This window comes from Dipodomys merriami, unplaced genomic scaffold (genome assembly GCF_024711535.1).
Source record: "Dipodomys merriami isolate MVZ:Mamm:240054 unplaced genomic scaffold, mDipMer1.0.p SCAF_41, whole genome shotgun sequence".
NCBI lineage: Eukaryota > Metazoa > Chordata > Mammalia > Rodentia > Heteromyidae > Dipodomys > Dipodomys merriami.
The window spans coordinates 2953499-2974224 of NW_027205715.1; the positions used below are offsets into that span (position 1 = coordinate 2953499).

The following is a 20726-nucleotide window of genomic DNA, read 5'->3' on the forward strand; positions in this document are numbered from 1 at the left end:
TTCCATGTTAATGATCTACAATAGATGATTAAAATACATTAAAAATGTTTTGACAAAATAAGATTTTGTTCCCAGATTGAGGCTTTCATTCTTACTCATGGGGCTAATTTTTAGTGTCTTCTGCTTAATTAATAGTTGTGACTTCAAAGCTACTCATATAAAAGCTCTTGTTTGTAATTGTAAGCTTAACAAGTCTTGATTCTTAAATTTAATTGGGTTTGACCTAGCTTATTTCTTTGTTCCTTTATGCTCTTGCTAAGAGGAAACAAGTGGATTTTAACACTGATTTGTGTGTTTATCTTTTAAAGGCTGAAAAATTTTTGTTTTTTAAACCCTGAAGAATTTATAATAACTTTATTTGGCAATACACTGCCATGACAAATTTGCTCAGAATGTTTTAGTAGCTGTTTCAGGAGTTGAATCCTCACGGAACTGGTTTCTGAGAATCCTTTTAAATCAAGATCAGATTTGTAAAGCCAGCTGTTCTAGGTCTTATCCTAGCTGCTGTTCATCCTGGTCACTGAACACTGTTTTCTGTAATGAAAAGATCATTGAAACTGGGCAGAGAACAGTTTTCTTTATATCAGCCTTTTCACTGACAGGAAGAGTTTGTTTTCCTAAGCCCTTGTTTGAGTCCTACAATGATTCTGTAAGTCTGTGGTACTAAACTAGCCTGCATCATAAGAGCATATCAGTGTAGTACAGATGTATGATAGAATACAAAGAGAATCTTGTACTTGAATTTTACTGGACTTACCCCTTGAAATACAAGAGTTTTAGGGCAGCATACTCAAACTCCATTTTAACTGCAGCATTGCTTACATAAAACATTGGGTTGGATGGCATGAGAGGTGTTAAAAAGCCTACCTTTAAAATGTTTTAAGTAATACTTGCTTAAAGATTCTGGTCATTTTTTTGTGTGTTGCTGGCTTTATAAAGAAGCAGTATATTGAGTATTGTTTTTAGGTGTTCTGCAGGAGTACCAGAGACCCAAGTGCTTCCTATTTTCTTTGCGTCTAACTCAAGTTTGGCTGCTAGATGAGGTTCTCCTTCTTGGTACTTGTAGAAGATTCCTGATTTTCTTCAGTCTGGGAGCTCTTCAGTTTTCACATGATGTTAGCCTACCTGGTAATAAAGTGTCAAAGGATAATTTTGTGTGTGTGTGATTTAAAAAAGTACATTTGTATGGTACTATTCGGGCAGTACCATAATGTAGAATAGCAAGCATGTCAGGCAGCCCTAAGATGGCAGTGAAGGAGGAGGAAAATGGCGTCACCAGGAGCACTGATGAGAGGTGGTCTGCATGCACGGGTTCTTTTCTTCACCAGTGTGAACATATTGCTTTACTAATTTACAGTTACTTTTTGTTGTCAGAAGATGGAAGTTTTGAGATTTTCCTGAAGACTCAATCAAGATGGCTTCAAATGTCACTTTTAAGGAATGGTATTAACACTTTGGAATTTCCTTGTTTTGTACTTTTCTTCTTTCTTACTATAGGAATTTGCTCCTTCCAGTATATGGATTCTTAGACAATGCTGAGCACTGTGTTTCCCTTTTATGGCAAGAGGAAACTAGCATTCCTGTGAAAATGTGTTGTCTCTTATTTTCGTTCTAGTTACTTTATATAAGAAATCTATATGTTGCTGCCTTCAAAAATTAAATCTACAGTATTTCTTTTGTGGTTGATAGTGTGATTATTTTGAGGAAGACTGTAGTGAGAGTAGTAGTGACTGCTGATTTCTTCTCTATTCCCCATTTCTTATGGAGTTGGAATTTTTGGAACTTATGTGGTATGATCAGATCTCCTTATAGTTGAAGCAAGGTGTACTGCAGTTAAGTAACTTCCTCAAGGTCATACCCTAGGTTTTACCCTAGGTCCAGAGCACATGACTTTCTACTTGTGCTCTTGTGCTGCTGTCTGTATCCCACTCTGCTTCTTCCTCAACGTGGGCTGGCTGGTGATTGACTGGTGGAGCTGATGCATTGAGCTTTCAACTGTCTGCTTTTGCTTTATCAGCCTAACTCAAGGAAATGTTCCTTTGCAGCTGGGCGAGAAGCGACTTACTCAGAGCCATGCCTGGTGTCTTCTTGGGCTTATGTTGAAAGTGATGTGCATTTATAAATTTGGCATTTATAAAACAAATATGTAATAATTATATCTCTCCTGCAAGTCAAGCTTTTTGTGTTGATGGTTGGACATGAGGGTGAGAGAGATGCTGTTTCCTAGGCTGGGGAAAATCTTTACATCCTTTTTCCTAGGCTGGGCAAAATCTTTTATATCCTTCTATGGGCTAGGCTGGAGCCAGGCTTTCTGAAGTACCTCCCAGCAGATCACTGCCTTAACCCCAAGTGTGAGGAGCCCTACCCAGCAGGGCTGCCCCTTCTACAGAAGTGGTGCAAGGGTAATGGGATTTAGCTTTGAAAAATGGTTTTATTTGACAGATGATTTTTTTTTTTAAAAATGATCTTGTGTCCTCTTTCGTTGCTTACATTTGGCACTCGAGCTAAACACTGGTTCTTGTTTTCTGTACCTATGGTAGCAATGGTGACTGGTGCATTCTGCAGTATTACTAGGTACTGACAGGATAAAGTCAAAACGTTTTTAAACTTAATTAATGTTTTAGAAAGCATGAAATCACTAATAATATTAATAAAGGAGTGCCTTGACAGAATTTCATTGAAGACAATGTAAAGTTATAAAAGGAAATATGTCCTGTTTGTTTTAACAGTCTCAAAACAAATAGATTTTTGAAAAAAAAGAATTTGAATAAGAAGAGCAAAACCAGAGCTCCCTTTGCTGTGACAGCCAGGATGACTGGTTTCCAATCCCATCAGCATAAGCATTGCTGCATAGCAGGTGGAGCCGCGATTTTCAACTGCAGTGTAAATGAGTGACACCGCAGACCAGCGGGGAATTAATATGAGATGTGGCTCCTAAACACCATCCTAATAGCACTCCTTGTGCTCAATCATGAGCGGCTGGCCAAAGCTGCTGGCTTGGCCAGCCCCTTTCCTTCTCACAGTCCCCAAAGCTCCTTCTTACCAGGGAGGAAAAGACACTGGATCTGACACCGCCTAGCATTTCTGTGTTGTCTTGTGTTAATACAGGAATGCTTCAGTGGGGTTTTTTGGGGGGTGGGTTTGGTCATGGGGCCTGAACTCTGAGCCTGGGCACTGCCCCTCAGCTCTTCAGCTCAAGGCTGGTGCTCTACCACTTGAGCCACAATGCCACTTCTGGCTTTTTCTGCTTATGTGGTGCTGAGGAATCGAACCCAGGGCCTCATGCATGCAAGGCAAGCACTCTACCACTAAGCCACCTTTCCAGCCTTCAGTGTATTCTTTTAGAGTGTGTTTGGAAGGCCATGGGAAAGCCATGATGAAGGCCATCACTGTTGTATTCCCTGTTTTCTATGGTTGTACAGGTTTAGTACTCAAAGCTCTTTGGGTACGACAAAGTGGTCATGTTGAAATGTATTATCCCTTGTAATAAATCCTCCTTATCTTTTCCTTTCCTGGAGTGACTGGGATTCAGACTTTTTGGGTGCGGAGAGAATTCTGCTGCTTTGCTCTTTGAAGCCAGGCATACTTTTGGCACACCATTAGTATTCCATCTGAAAAGCTAGCTTGAAAAAGTTCTCTCTTCAGAATCCTTCCCTTTCTTGTGTCTCTGGCAATTAGCCCTAGCAAGTGTGCTAGGCTTTTGGGAGTGATTAGACAAAGGAGAGAAAATGCTCAGAATTATCCCGGCTTTCTCTCCTGGGGCTACCTCAGCAGAACAGTTGGCTAGCCACCTTCCTCTCTTGCCATGAGTTACTTCTGCTCCCTCTACTTTTCCCCAATGAGAGGAGAGACAGCCAGCCAGCCAGCAGATGTCCTGCCAGCACAGCTTGCTACTTCCTGCTGCATCACGGTCCCTCTCTCAAGAGGCAAAGTGTGGCTTATTGTTCTCCCCTACTCCCACCCTGCTACTGGGGCTTAAGCTCAGGCCTACTAGCATTCTTACTCTGCTTGCTTATTAGTCTGGTGCTCCACCACTTGAGCCATGCCTGGATTGTGTGTGGTCTTGTTCAGTTACTTCTTAAAGTAACATTTTTTTACCCCATGTGGAAATCAGAGTTGGTGATTATAGGTTTTTTTCTTTTGGAGGGATAGGGATAGGTAGTAGAGAGAGAGGGGTCTGCAAAAGCTACAGATAGACATATTACTGGCTATCTGCAAGGCCTTGACTGTTTCAGAAAGCAAAGGTGAAGATAGAATTATATCACAGTTGTCATGTTCATGCTCATGCCCTTGAAAAGACCAGGCATGTCAGCATTCTCAGGTCAAAATATTGCCAGGAGTACTGTGTGTTCTTGAGTTTGTAATCCCCTTATGTACAATCAGTTTTCTGTCTGAGAATTTTGGACCATCCTGAAAACCAGTTTGAGTCATGGGGATAAGTAATTTGTTTTACCTTGATGGACCCAAATCCACCATGTAGCTGTATGACTCCTCCGCCCCCTTTCTTTTTTCTTTCTTTTCTTTTTCTTCTTTTTTAGCTCAGTTGTAGAAACCATGTGCACAATGGGCCCCAGCATTCTGACAGTGACAGATGGTTTGGTGCCTGCACAGTGCCATTATTTCGCCAGGGTCTGCCACCTGTGGCTCCAGAACTGTCAGCAGCCCTGACAGATCTGCTGAGACTACAAATGGTGGAATGCCACAGTCACTCTTGCAGCGTCTGCTGCCACCTGCTGAATGAGGGCAGTTTGGCTTTTGTATAAATGTAAAAATAATATTGTTAAACATTTCATTTGGTAATATCAGCTCTGCCTGCTTAGCATTACTTTTTGAAGTGCATACTTTTGAAGATACATATGCAATCTGAGCAGCTGACTTAAAAATATTAAAACTTTCACCAAGAAGAGGCATTGGGGGTAGAGTCATGGCTTAGTTGGTAGAGTGCTAGCTAATGAACAAAAGCATAAGGTACCAAGTTTGAGTCCTCCATTGGACCAAAAAAAAAAAAAAAAAAGAAGCACCGGGATCCACTCTAAATTACCTGAATTGGGAAATAAAGCTTAGATTTTCTTACTCAGTCTGTATTCCTTGCAAAAGGAGATTCTACCTCTTAGGGGCCTTGTACACTGACAGTTCATCTGTTTTTACTCTATTGCAACAATTGTCTGTTAAAATAGCCAATCATGCTATAAAATCTTATGAAAGTTTCCCAGGCCTTTGAGATACCCAAATTAAAGAAAAATTCTCTTTATTTTTTGGAGCTTAATCAATAATAAACATGTCTGCACTTGAATAATTACTTGAGGCATTTTCCATGTAGGCACCACAAAAGGGAGCTAATGAAAAGCATGTGCACACCATCTGATGAGCTGAGGGGGTCCTCTGAGTTGCTAGCTTATCTGCAAAGAATATCTTTACTAGCTGGATGCTGGTGGCTCGTGCCTATAATCCTAGCTACTCAGGAGTTTGAGGTCTGAGGATGGTGGTTCAAAGCCAACCCCGGGCAGGAAAGTCCATGAGACTCTTATCTCCAATTAACCACCAGAAAACTGGACGTGGCACTGTGGCTCAAGTGGTAGAGCACTCGCCTTGAGCTGAAAGAGTTCAGGGACAGCACCCAGGTCCAGAGTTCAAGCCCCATGACAGACCAAGAAAAAATAAAAAGAATATTTTTACTTCATCCTTCCTCATTTTGCTCCTAAGTAAGAGTTTACCTGTGGAAAAATTTTTACCAAGGAGGTAGCTTAAAAATTGGGGAAATGGTTGTGGTGAGGTTGAGGGAACAGATGTTTTTCTTAGAATGGGTTGAAGGCTGAAGGAATTTAATGGCAGAATCATACCTCCTGTCTTTACATAATGCAGACTTCTCCATTGCAATAGCCCAAGTTCTGATGGGCACTTAACAATGCTTACTGCTATTCTTGTTTTATCTTGCAGCAGGTCATTAATTGATTCTTTTGTTTGTCTGTTTGTTTTTTTGGGTTGGGTCATGGAGTCTGAACTCTGGGCCTGGACACTGCCCCTCAGCTCTTCATCTCAAGGCTAGTGCTCTACCACTTGAGCCATAGTGCCACTTCTGATTTTTTTTCTTTTTGCTTATGTGGTGTTGAGGAATTGAACCCAGGGCCTCATGCTTGCAAGGCAAGTGCTCTACCACTGAGTCACCTTCCCAGCCCCATTAATTTATTCTTTCATCTTTTCAGTTTTTTAAAACTTTGCCTACTTTCCTTTTTACTTTGCTTATTTTGCTGTTATAGCTATTGTGTCTTGACAGTGTTTCAACCGCAACAATCATTTCTAATGCCCTGATCACTTTTTGTTAGTATTATTTTGGATTGGAATGTTGGTTACAGATTTCCTATGAATTTGTGTGTGTCATACATATTCAATGAGAGCAGATACAAAGATTTTGTAGCATCTACCATGTATTTTTGTGTTGTAGCCAATACATTTTGGTAAATGTCCAACCTGATACCGTATATTACTCTATATTTGACAGGGTAGATTGCCACTTGTTGAAGGGAAGAGATAGGGAATAGTCATTTGTGTTTTGAGGTCCATGTAAATTATGACTTTATGGAACCAGATTAGAATTTAAGTATATTATTTTTATATATTGTATATTGGATAAATCAATCAGTGTAAGTATTTTTCCCCTTCTATTTTTCTTTGCTGGCTAAAGTAAATACTGATCCCCCCTGTCCCCTCTCCCCTGCTCACCAAGAAACCCTTCTTTATAATAAGTACATATGGGAGTGTGTGTGTGTGTGTGTGTGTGTGTGTGTGTGTGTGTGTGTGTGTGTGTGTGTGTGTGTGTGTGTGTGTGTGTGTGTGTGTGATCAATTTGACTAAAATATGGTATAGGCTTGTGACTGATACCTTGATCAGACTCCTCTAACAATAAGCATACAGTTCAACAAAAAGAAATTAGGAAGTTGAACCATTTCTTGTCTGGGCTATAAACATTAGTGGATGGGGACAAATAGAAAAGGCAAGGAAGGGCAAATATAGACAAAATACATACATATGTGAAAATGAGACAAGAAAATTCATTGAGCCTGTATTAGGAAAGGGCAGGGAGGTGGAGGAAAAATGGTAGAGGAGTGATTATGATCAAGAAAGAAAAAGAAGTCAAAGATGAGCTTTTTAATCTAAAAACATATTACCCTCAATTTTGTGGACTTTTCATGATGCTTGTGAGGTTCTTTCTATCTATCTATCTATCTATCTGTCTGTCTGTCTGTCTGTCTGTCTGTCTGTCTGTCTGTCTGTCTGTCTGTCTGTCTGTCTGTCTGTCTTCATTATATTGCATTGGAAATGAAATTATATGCCACAAAAGCAAAGTAAGAACATACAAGAAGAAAAATCCTTCTTTCTTAGTTTTTACTTTTGGAAAGAAGATAAGCTAAGAAAATTTGGCCTTTTGTCAAAAATCAAACACTCTTTTGCCTGCTACCTTTTCCAATGGTACAGGAATTAACTGACACTTTATTCTGAACTCAGAGTCTTCATGGAGATTAAAATAAAGCAGTTTAGGACATGTAGGAAAATAGAATAATGAAACCAAATAAAAATTTTAATAGGGAAGAAGAAAGATAAAAAAGAGTAATAGAGGAGATATATTTGATCAAAGTACATTGTATACATATATGGGATTTCACTAATTGTAATATATTATACAATTAATATAAGCTAATGAAAAATTTAACAATAAAATAAAATAAGGCAGGTTAGGCTAGGGAAATAGCTCAAGGGGAAAAACCCTTATCTAGTATGTGCAAAACTCTGAATTTTATCTCCAAATTGCCCTGGGCCCGAGCCAGATTGGCTGCTAGGTCCTTGAAATGTGACTGCATGTTTAGAAGACTTGGGTTACTTTAAGGTTACATTCAGAGTTATTCTTGGCTCATGTGCATTGCAACATGGCCCACTTTCTCTATCAAAGATGTAATGATGCTAAAACATCAGATATGTGGAATTGATTGTCCATCAGATGCAACAGTAACAATATTTTGAGATGCTATGGAGTTGATTTCTAGAGTAGTGATTTTAATCATTTTGGACTTTGACCTATAGTAAGATATTTACTTTATATATAAAACGCTTCATATATATACCAATAAAATACATATGATTGAAAAATACCCTTTTTGGGTGCTACTGGGGATTGAACCCAGAACCTTGTGCAAATATATATCATTGAAACGAAGAGTTCCATGAGATAATACTTAGCCATACCACAAATCTATGTTGCATAGATTTATGTAATTAGAAATACTATTTGAGCTGCAATAGCTCACACCTATCATCTTAGCTACTTAGGCTGAGATATGAGAATTGCAGTTTGAATCCAGCCCAGGCAGAAAAGTCCATGAGACCTATCTTGAATTAACCACAAAAAGCCAGAAATAACTCAGGGACAGTGCCTAGGACCAGGGAAGGGAAAAATTACACACACATACATGCACACACACACATTTGAGCCATGCACAGTGGCTCAGGCCTGGGATCCTAACTACACTGGAGATGGAGATCAGGGGGTCAAGGTCAAGGCCAGTCCAGGCAAAAGGAAGGAGTGACACTGATCAAAATGTGTTGTACTCATAATTTGACATGTTGAATTGAGACCTCTTTGTACAATATTTAAAGATAATTTTTTAAGGGCTGGGAAGGTGGCTCTGTGGTAGAGTGCGTGCCTTGCATGCATGAGGCCCTGGGTTCGATTCTCCAGCACCACATAAGCAGAAAAAGCCGGAAGTGGCGCTGTGGCTCAAGTGGTAGAGCACTAGCCTTGAGCTGGAGAGCTGAGGGACAGCACCCAGGCCCAGAGTTCAGGCCCCACAACTGACCAAAAAAAAAAAAAAAGATAATTTTTTTTAAAGAAAAATTCTGGAGATTTCAGTTAATGGCAGAGTGTGGTGGAAGAGAGTAGGGTGGTCTGCACTTCAGAATTGTTAATGGAATAGCAACAATGTTTTTGAATTGCAGTGTCTGGCCCTTAATTGCTTCCTGAATGGGAGCTATTATATGGCATAGAAAACAAGAAACACATGCTTGGGGAGCCAGCAAACTGAGGTTTTTCCAGAACTTGGGCAGTGAGAAGGAAACTGATGGGGAAGTCAGGAGTAGTTGTCTACCTAGCAGTCTTGCATGTAAGATGCTTCCCATAGAGCAGTCTTTATTGAATGGCCAAACACCACAAGAGTTTGGTGGGGACCTATGAGCAACTGAAAAGTGCCTATATGGCAACATGAGAGGATATGAATAATAAGGAGGGTTTCATTATTGTTGTTAGCATGTATTGGCTATCGAGTGGGATTTCTTTGTGACATTTCCACACATGTATACAATCAATTCTAAACATGTATACCATTACTATCCTAATAATGGGGAGTTGTAAGGGTCACATACTGGCACCTCTGAGTGCATCTCTTGAGTGCCAGTTTGTGAAGTAAGCTATTGAGCCTTCTTTGTGCCCGAAGGGATTCTTAGTGGCAGGGAATCACTTCTTGCCCCAGCCTACCTCCCCAGAGAGCCACTTTCTGGTAGGCTATGGGAAAAAACCATCTCTGGGATGAGGGCATGAAAAATACTTCATAGGAAGAGGAGCTAGATGGAAAAGAAATGCATAGACAAAGAGGTCAAGGAAGAGATTCATAGCAAACCTAGGCTGAGGCAGGTCATGTTTCTGTCCAACTCTTTACTTCTTTAACTTTAGCTCCCTGCTACTTTTCCATGTGGTATATCCTTTAATAGAAAGAAACTAGTGTGACCACTAGATGGCACCCAGATCCCAGAACTACTCTGGTGTGTGTGTGCATATGTGTGTGTGTGTGTCTGAACTCTGGCGTGTGTGTGTGTGTGTGTGTGTGTGTACACACACATGTTGAACTCAGGGCCTGGGTGCTGTTCCTGAGCTTTTTTGCTTAGAACTACTCTGGTGTGTGTGTGTCTGTGTGTGTGTGTGTGTGTGTGTGCGCGCACGTGTGTGCGCGCGTGCGCGCTCTGGTGTGTGTGTGTGTGTGTGTGTGTGTACATGTTGAACTCAGAGCCTGGGTGTTGTTCCTGAAGAACTACTTTGTGTGTGTGTGTGTGTTTACACATATTGAACTGGTGTGTGTGTGTGTGTACATGTTGAACTCAGGGCCTGGGTGTTGTTCCTGAAGAACTACTTTGTGTGTGTGTGTGTGTGTGTGTGTGTGTGTGTGTGTGTGTGTGTACATGTTGAACTCAGGGCCTGGGTGTTGTTCCTGAAGAACTACTTTGTGTGTGTGTGTGTGTGTGTGTGTGTGTGTGTATACATGTTGAACTCAGGGCCTGGGTGTTGTTCCTGAAGAACTACTCTGTGTGTGTGTGTGTGTGTGTGTGTGTGTGTGTGTGTATACACATGTTGAACTCAGGCCTGGGTGTTGTTCCTGAAGAACTACTGTGTGTGTGTGTGTGTGTGTGTGTGTGTGTGTGTGTGTGTGTGTGTGTGTGTGTGTGTGTGTGTGTGTGTGTGTGTGTGTGTGTGTGTGTGTGTGTGTGTGTACACATGTTGAACTCAGGGCCTGGGTGTTGTTCCTGAGCTTTTTTGCTTAAGGCTACTGCTTTACCACTTGAGCCACATATCTACTTCCAGCTTTCTAGTGGTTAACCAGATATAAGAGTCTTAAAGACTTCTCTGCCTGGGCTGGCTTTGAACTGGGATCCTCAGATCTCATCTTTCTGAGTCACTAGGATTACAGATGTGAGCCACCAGCGTCTGACTTGTTATTTTAAAGATTCTTTCCAAAGGGTAGGCTAAAACACTAATGTGTCATAAAAGAAAAAATAAATAGAACGATGATCTGTAACTGTTTTAGAAGGAAATAATGGATGAAATGAAAAATTGAGATCCTGCATACAGTTTGTCCTCCATATCCACCTGTTTTGCACCTTGGAGTCTACCAAATACTTGAAAAAATATTCAAGAAAAAAGTTGTGTCTGAGCCAGGTTTGGTGGTTCACATTAGTGAGTCAGCGTTTGGGAAGTTGAGGCTGAAACTAATCTGGCTTACATAATGAGATCTTGTTTTTTCTTTTTGTTTTTGTATTTTTAAGGAAATAAGGGAAAAGAAAAAGTATATACTGAATTCACAGAGATTTCCATTTCTTCTCATGATTCTCTAAGTCATATGGTATAAGCATTATTCAGAAGTATTTATAGTATATTAGGTATAAGTAGGCTAGAGAGATTTAAAGTATATATAGGTTACATGTAAATGATGTGCTGTGCCATTTTATTTAAGGGACTTTAGCATCTGTGAGTTTTGATGTACTAGGAGAAGGTTCTGGAACCAATCTTCATAGATACTGAGAATGACTGTGTTTTTTGGATCCATTTTGAGCTATATAAAAAGGACCAGTTTTTACAACCCATAATGGTTAATGACCTTTGTTCATATGTGAATGAGCTCTTAACTTTGATTATCATGATAAATATTTCATTTACCTTGAGATTTTTGTTTGTTTTTGGCCAGTCCTGGGACTAGAACTCTAGGCCTGGGCACTGACTCTGAGCTTCTTTTGCTTAAGGTTAGCACTCTGCTACTTGAGCCACTATGCCACTTCTGGCTTTTTCTGAGTAGTTTATTGGAGATAAGAGTCTCAGACTTTCCTGCCAGGCTGGCTTTGAATGTGATCTCAGATCTCAGCCTCCTCGTAGCTAGGATTATAAGCGTGAGTCATTGACACCCAACTTGAGATTTCTTTATTGAGATTAAGTGATTACATAAATTTCACAGTATTGTGGGATAGTGATACTTAGCTAAAGTCACAAGCAGGTTTTAACCTTTACAACTTGATATTTCTTTAAATGTAGCTTTTTAGTAAGTATTTCAAAGGTAAAGATAATCTTTCCCAAAGCAGTATCTTTATTTCCTTTCTTTTAACCACTGACTTGAATTTACATCTTTTAGAAATTTGAAGGCTTCTCATATGTTATTTTGCTTTAAACAGTTGTGTCTGATTATTGCTTTTTACTTGCATTTTGTATGTATGCAACAGAGATGTGGCTTGTAGGTACAGAATGTACTATGCTGGCCTTTTGACTCTGGAAAAGCAGAAAGAAAGCACAGAGCAGGTGGAGAGAGGCAGAATATTGGCCAAGTTAGTAAACTTGGAAAAATTGTACTGCCTTGTTGAATAGTGCCCTTTCCCCTACTTCTACCAACCAATGTCATGATTGTTAGTCCATTTCTCCTAGTAGCAGCTGCAAGTGCAGCAGAGCACAATCTATGCCTTTGATGTCAACCATAATAGTTGGAGAACTTTGTTTATAAACTGTTACACTAAAACTTTGGATTTTAGCCATTTTGAAAACCCTTTAATAAAGAGAAATTATGAGAAGTTTGTTGATTTGACAAATCATATTAATAGGCATGAACAAGGTCCACCAAAGTCTTTAGCAACCCACAAACAGGCATGTGACTACTAGAAGTCCTCTTCTGAATGGACCACTGGTTTCCTCACTTTATGTGTTCTGGTTTATTGGGGCCGTTGCATTATTGGAAAAGTGACTGAAGTCCCTACCTTCATCCTACCCAGTTACCAATATAGATACTTGACACCATCTTTGTGTTGTATCCTAAGAGCTGCCTCAGATGGCTCTAGAGGGGCCTTCATGAGAACTTTCCTGGATGCTGGCCACTGCCTCTGTTCATCCCAGTGCACTGCCTAGTTTGAGGTATGATAGCAGGGAAACATGGGATAATAATACATAAGGATTCTGGGGAATCTATGAAGATTAGTAATACTTTGTTTAAATTACATTCCGGGTCCCCTCCTTTCATTTTAAAGAAACAGAAGCTTCATATATAGGACTGTTCAAACAATGCTTAAAACATTACAGTGGTGGAAATACAAGTAATCAAAAACTAGCCATAGGTATGTTTCACAAATAAGAAAATTGTAAAATGTTTTAATTTAGTTTATTGCTTTTCTACTTTGTATTATAGTTCCTTGAAGTTTCAGAAAAGAACAGAAAAAACATGATTGTGAAACAAGTCAGGTCATTTTAGACATGTATATCAATAGGGTATGCTTAATATATACATACTTTATTTTACTACAGATAGCATAACTTGAATTCTCTTCTATTATAACTAAGACTTTGATCTCCATTCATGTGTTGATGGACACCTAAGCTGATTCTACAATGAACAGTGCTGTTACAAACATGGGTGTGCAGATATCTTACATTCCTCCCAATATATGCACTATATGAATTAGTGACTGTACTAATTTATATTCACACTAATAGTGTATAAGCGTTCCCCTTTCCCTGAATTCTTGCTAGCAAATGTTGTTTTCTTAATGGCTGCTGATGTGACTGGGATAAAATGGACTCCTGGTGTAATTTTGACAATCACCCATTTTAACATTTTCTTTGAGAACATTTTGTGAAGGTTGAGGTACACAACAGATACCTTTATGGTTCTCTTTTCTTTTCTTTTCTTCCGCCCCCCCCCCCCCCCGTCTCTTTCTTTCTTTCTTTTCTCTTTTTTTCTTTTCATTTTTTTGGTACCAGGCCTGATGCTTGAACTTAGGGCCTTGACTCTGGCTTTGAACTTTGATCCTCAGATCTTTGTTTTTTTTTTTTTTTTTTGTTTTGTTTTTTTTGACGGTCGTGGGGCTTGAACTCTGGGCCTGGGCGCTGTCCCTCAGCTCTTCAGCTCAAGGCGAGCACTCTACCACTTGAGCTACAGCGCCACTTCCGGTTTTCTGGTGGTTTATTGGAGATAGGAGTCTCATGGTCTTTCCTGCCCGGGCTGGCTTTGAACCGCGATCCTCAGATCTCAGCCTCCTGAGTAGCTAGGATTACAGGCGTGAGCCACCAGCGCCCGGCTTGATCCTCAGATCTTTGATTCCTGAATATATCTAGGATTACAGGCTTGAGCCACCAGGTGCCTGGCTCTTATGGTTATCTTTTATCCTGCAGTATCTGGTTAAATGTTAATTTTAACTTAAGTTATATCTTTTTTTTTTTCTCTCCTTTCATAGGGCTTCCTGAAGAATGAGAAGGACAATGCCCTGCTGTCTGCCATTGAAGAGTCTCGGAAGAGGGTAAGAAAACAACTCAAAATGTAGATGGATAAAGTTAGAGATAGGGCAACAATGTACACCAGGGAGATGCAGGTCTTAGAAGATCAGTTTCCTATATCTCACAACCTGTACCACCTTTTATAGTAGTTTCTCAAGTGCATTAAGAGTTGGATGTTCAGTAGGATGGTAAGTAAGTTGAAACAGCCATTGTATGTGCAGCCCAGCAATATATTACAGTCATTCCTGTAAGATGCTATAAGACTATATACATCACTAATGCACAAGTTACTCTCATTTGTTCCTTATAGGGAGCAAAAGATCAAAAACCATTCTAAGAGCAGCATGTTCCCAGTTGCTTGGGAGGTGGTGAAAAGAAGGATCAAGGTTCAAGGCAATGTAGGGGAGCAATTAGCAATATTCATCTTAATCAACAATCTGGGTGTGGTGGTTCATACCTGTCATTCCAGCTCTGCAGAGGCATAAATAAGAAGATCATGGTCCAGGCCAGACTGGGCAAAAATGCATGACCCTATATTAAAAATAGCTAAAGCACACTGGAGTCATAGTCCAAATGATGGAATGTTTGCCTACCAAGCACAAAGCCATTAATTCAAACTCTAGTACCACTGAAGGAAAAGAGGGGACAAAACCTTTCTGAAACTTCCTCTTAGAAACTAAAATCCTTAGGCCACTGAAAGGGAGGGACGAGAAAAGTTAACTATTCAGTTGGAGCTGGCTCTATGGCAGCTATTCCAGAAAACTGTGTACCAGTCAGCTAGTGGTGGCTCTTTGCAGAGGTAATAGGAGTAAACAAGAGCTCTGTTGTGCTGTTTATTTAGCCCTGATAGCAAGTGAAATGTATTTATGTAGTGTTTGTGTAGTTTAAAAAATCATAAAGTGAACGTTTTGCTTCTTGGTGATTTTTGTTTATTAAAATTTTCTGAGAGGGTAAAAGTACTCACTAGAGTTGCCAGGGGACTTGCCAGCTATAGTTCACCTGACTGCACTAAATGACTGATATGGTTAATTATCAGAATGAAGTTTGCTAAAATTTCATTATATTGTTGGCAAGAGTACTTCGTCCTGGAAATAGAGAAGTTCACTTGCTTTTGATGTGAAAATACTTAGAAGGAAATTTTTTGTGTTCACACTCTTGAGTTGCTTACCAAAATTGATTCTCCTGACATAAAGGACCGATTAAATTAAATTAGGATTGTTAAATGCCTCCAAGCCTTATTAAACCATTTACCCTACAGAATGTCTTTCTGGAATTGGCAGTCTCTGAACATTGTGCCATACTGAGACTAAATGTGCAACCAGCCAAAACATTTAGGTGACATACCACAGCGGAAAATGTGTGCATTTGTGTTTGTGAGGGAGACATTCCAGTGTTCGGAGCCAGCCTCAGGGGAAACTCTGACTTGTCTGGACACCAGGAGAATACTGCTGAGCAGTAATCTTTTTCAATCAAAAATGATTTGAAAATCAGCAGCTTCCTGGCCTTCTGGTGGCAATTTCATGTTTGAATAACTTGCCAATGTCCTGCTGTAATGCCAAGAAAACAAGCTACAGAACCACAAATGTATCCTAGCCTTTCCCATTTGGTGAATCCAAGCAAAAACAGAACAACATTATTAGAACATATGCAGTGTTTCTAAAAGCCTGTAACAGCTCAGTAATAATCGGGTGTAAAGTCAAAGCATATTGCCCTCTTCCCTGTATGAAAATGGGATTTGAGAGTTCTCCACCTGTTCTTAATTCAGTTGCCCAGTTTCCCCCTGTCTTCCTTTCTAAACTGTGTTTAAGGGGAAATATTTTCCACACAGTAACTTGGACAATTCAGATTTTACTTACAATTGCTTTTCTACTGCTCTGTCATTTTCCATGGTTTCTAGGTCTCTATATATTCTTTCATTTTATCCTTTTTCTATTTCCTTGGGTCTCTTTTTATCCTGTTTAGTCTTTGTCTTCTTTGCCTCAGACCCTCACTGCTCTCCTCTTCTAGTTCCTAGTTGAGCAGCTCTGTTGATTCTACCTCATCTTCACTGTTAGCATAATGGAGGCTCTTTGAGCCTAATCTAGTGATTGAAAGGCAATATAAACTGCAGGTGTATGGGTGATCATCTCTGATTAACCCACAAATTGGATGTTCCATGATCTCTAATATAATTAAGATAACCTGGGGCATGGCATGTGTGAAGAGAATGTTAATGTTGGTTATTTTTGTTTGAAGCGCCTCACCATACTATGAGTCACAATATTGTTTACTCATGTTGTGGGGCAGTTCTAAATGAGTAGCCTGTAGTACTCAAATATCTACAGATTTGAGCCCACTTTTCAAAGCTGCTTAGTACTTAGAAGTAAGAGTTCCTGGCACATGAGTGGGCAGCCTTATAAACAGGGGATAGTTAATTCCCACTATTGTCATCGACTGTACCTTGTGCTGAAAGTTTCCCACTGTCCTCATCCACCAGTGGGTGGTGTATTGTTTTCTTCAGTCACCTTCACTGCCCTGCTATTCTCTATTAGCCACAGGACTTTAAGAAAAACTCTTATATCCTAGAATTGTAACCCCTTTATACAACTCCTTAATAATAACAATTTTAAAAAGAAAAACTCTCATGAACTTTGTTCTGTCCTGGATTGGTGCCACAGTTTTGTGTCTTTGGTGGCAAGCTCAGAAGGCTGTATTGTATACTTGTCTACTCTCACCTTACTTGTACCTGCCTTAGTCCCTGTGCCACTGACCCTTCTTTTCCCCAGGCTGGAAGGAGGTTCAAGGCTGAGGAGGCAATGGGTTTGACCACTAAATTGATAAAGTTGTAGAAGAGATCATGGCTCACTTGTTTAATCTATCTGGATAACTTGTAAGAAATTATTATCCTCCCCCACTCCACTCCATCCTTCTAATCCCTTTTATTTTCTCTGATCCAAACACAGCTTTCATTGTGTAGTTTATGCCTGTAATCCTAGCTAATCTAGAGGCTGAGATCTGACAAAAAAAAAAAAAAAAACAGGGCTTTTGTGTTTTAAATTTCAAAGGCAGAGCTTTTCTTGGGGTAAACCCAGGCTGACAGGAATGAGCTCTTGTGCTTGATCCTTAGTAAAAATAAAACCAAGTAGAAGACTTTGTGAAGTTGGTATTGGTTATATCTCCTGTGTCTTCAGAAATCATATTTAAAAAGGGTGAAAATCACCAACTTCTTTCTAATCTCTACCTGTCCCTTTTTCACATTTTAATATTGGTCCTAAGTCATCTAATTTGTAGTAAGGCTGTTTGATTTTTCTAACAGTGCCCCAAAGCACATATATATTGATGCTGTGGGTATCAGTTATCAGCATTGCCAAAAATTAAACAGGCATTACTAATACTCCCTCAGTGCTGCCTAATTAGATGCCAATCTCATTTGTAAATAAAATAGCTTTTTGAAAAGTGAGTTTAAGCTGGTGGGAAACCTGGTCTGCTAGTTAAAGAATAACTGGGAATAGTCATGCTTCAGAATAGTTCTATAAATTGTTTCAATTTACTTCTCAGTTTTTTTCTAATTTGTTTTGAGAAGGGTCTTCTTATTCCTCCTCCCCTACCCCTCTTATTCTTTTTGTTTGTCTTTCTTTTTCTTTTCTTTTCTTTTCTTTTCTTTTTTCTTTCTTTCTTTCTTTTTTTTTTTTTTTTGCCAGCCCTAGCCCTTGAACTCTGGGCCTGGGCACTGTCCCTGAGCTTCTTTTGCTCACCGTTAGAGCTCTATCACTTGAGCCACATCACCACTTTCTGGCCTTTTCTGTTTATGTGGTACTGAGGAATCGAACCAGGGCTTCATAGATGCTAGGGAAAGCACTCTACCAAGCCACATTCCCAGCCCCTCTTTGTCTATTTTGCTTTTAATTCTGAGTGCCTTTGTTGTGGCAACTACGTGCAGTGATGCCCATGGGTGGTAGTGAGGTTTCCAGACTTTTTAGGCCTGTTAAACAGACTGGTAGGAAACTTAATCCCAGAAGCCTGTTTTTCTTTTACTTGTTTCCTTCCTGCTGTGAAAGCATTACTGTGTCTTTACAAAATAAAGTCACTGTCAGAATCTTTTGTATTTATCTTATCTTAGATGCTTGTTAAATCTAAGATGTTTGATCTTCTAATCCATCATAATGTTATGTATTACAAAGGAAAAAATACTTCTGTAGCATGAATCAGTATTAACATGTCTAATTTCAGAATTCTTAAAATGGCGCTTAATAAACACATGGAGAGGTACACAGCATCACTAATCATTAGGGAAATGAAAATCAAAATGTAATGAGCTATTACCTCTCACTTATGAGGCTAGCTCCTTTCAAAACCCAGAAAATAGTTAAGTGTTGATGAAGATATACAGAAATTAAAGCCATTGTATACTATTGATAAAAAAATATAAACTGCTGCAGCCTTTGTGGAAATAGGATGCAAGTTTTTCAAAAATTACAAATAGAAACGACCAGATGATCCTAACAGTTCTACATCTGAATATATACTCAGAAGAATTGGAAACAGGGACTTGTAGTGATATTTGGACACTCCTATTTATTGGTAGCAATATTTACAAGTTCAACAATATATTCTGCAACATGGCTGAACCTTGAGGGCATTATGCTAAATTCAATAAGCCAGTTACAGTGAGACCTGTGCTACATGATTCTACTTGTAGGAGATGACTAGAGTAGTCATTTCAGAGAGAAGTGTAAAAGGGTAGATATCAAGGGCTAGGGAGAGAGAGAAACAGGGAAGAGGTAGTGTTTGGTCTAAGGGTTCTGGGGATGGATGCTGGTAATGATGGCATACATTGTACTTAACATTGCTGAATTGTCTGCTGAAAAATGATAAATCTTACATATATTTCCCCACAATTTAAATGTTTTATAATGTCTTAGAATCAGTGAAATAGGTTATGTCATAAGGAGTTGTCATTAAGTTCTTTAAGGGATTTTCTTTTTCAAATTCAGAGCCTTGCACTTGCCAGGCAAGTGCTCTTCCACTGAGCTAAATCCCCAACCCCTTTAAAGGATTTTTTTTTTGCATTTTTATTTTTGGTTAGCATGATATTAGGAGATCTCATTGTCATAATTCCATAAATACATACAATGTATTTAAGCAAGTCTACTCCCTCTATTATATTACCATATAAAGGATAATTTTTGTATGTTTGTGCCAATCCTGGAGCTTGAACTCAGCACCTGCCTGGGTGGTATCCCTGAGCTTTTTTACTCAAGACTGCTGCTCTACTACTTGAGCCACAGCTCTACTTCTGGCTTTTTGGTGGTTAATTAGAGATAAGACTCTCAACAGACTTTCCTTCCTGGGCTGGCTTTAAGCCACAATCCTTAGATCTCAGCCACCTGATTAGCTAGGGTTATAGGCATGAGCCACTGGCACCCAACATTAAAGGCCAATTATTTTTTTTTATGAAATAGTTGTACAAAGGTGTTACAATTCTATAAGTCAGGTTATGAGTACAATGCTTCTTGGTTATTGTCATCCCTGCTTATCATTCTCCCCCATTTCCTCCTACCATCCCTACCCTCAAGCTAATGTAGTTCATTTTTATATAACATGCATTAAATATAATGACTGCATTTGTTCACCCTTCTTCCTTCCATTCATGTTCTCCCTCCCCCCAAAACATGTTCCCACTTCCTGGGTAAATGATAATTTTCAAAGTAGATTGTTTTGCTCTACTTAGGAAGATCTGGTAAGTGGGAAGGGTGTTGGCTTCTTTATAGGGCTTTAAAGGAAACCATGGTCTTTATTTCTTGTCATTGCTCTCTTCTCCCCTTTGGCAGACCTTTGGCATGGCTGAGGAGTACCATCGAGAATCAATGCTGGTGGAGTGGGAGCAGGTGAAACAGCGAATTCTGCACACACTGCTGGCATCAGGAGAAGATGCCCTTGACTTTACTCAAGAAAGTGAGGTAGGTTGAATCAGGAAGATCAAACCATTATTAATATAAAGATGATATAGCCAAAGAATTATGTCTGCTTGATGAGTGTTATTCTGGTACAGTTGATCATTTTCTTCCCATAAAGCCCTTTCTCTGCTTGTCTTTTGGGATGTCATATTTCCCCCAACATGTTTCTTTTGTGTGTTTTTTTTTTTTTTTGGTTTTATTTTTGGGTACCTATACCAGGGTTGAATTCAGGGCCTGTGCACTGACTGTATCTTAGCCTTTTTGTTTGTTTGTTTGTTTATTTGCTCAAGGCTAGCACTCTACCATTTTAGCCCATTTCTACTTTTGGCTTTTTGCTGTTATTTGGAGTTAAGAGTTGCATGGATTTTCCTGCCCAGGATGGCTTTGAATCACGATCCTTAGATCTTGCCTTCTGAGTAGCTGGCATTATAGGCATGAGCCACTCATGTCCTGCTCTTCCTCCAACATGTTTACTGCTTCTGTTCAATATCCTGTGCAGTATCCTTGCTTTTCTTGGACTCTGGCTTACAAATGCTTAAGTATCCTAAAACTTAGGCTATGCCATTTTTTTCTCTCCTAATTACTGTTCTGTTGATTTTATATGGGCTAAATGAATTTAAACAGGATATGCTGAAAACTCAGATTTACATGTACAGCCCTGAACCCCATACTTTATTGGATTTCTGTAAGCAACTCAGGTTAAAATATGTCCAGAATTGAGTATTGAT

The 20726-nt window shown here is 39.5% G+C and overlaps 1 protein-coding gene across 3 annotated transcripts in view; it reads left to right on the top strand.

The window, feature by feature from the left end:
• The window catches only part of Nup93 (nucleoporin 93), a 111185-nt gene that overhangs the window by 52718 nt on the left and 37741 nt on the right, over window positions 1-20726 (top strand). For all 3 annotated transcript variants that reach the window (XM_069992337.1, XM_069992338.1, XM_069992339.1), the window contains 2 exons: window positions 14023-14085; window positions 19873-20001. In XM_069992337.1, coding sequence (XP_069848438.1) covers window positions 14023-14085; window positions 19873-20001 — 192 coding nt within the window. The remainder of the gene's footprint in view (window positions 1-14022; window positions 14086-19872; window positions 20002-20726) is intronic.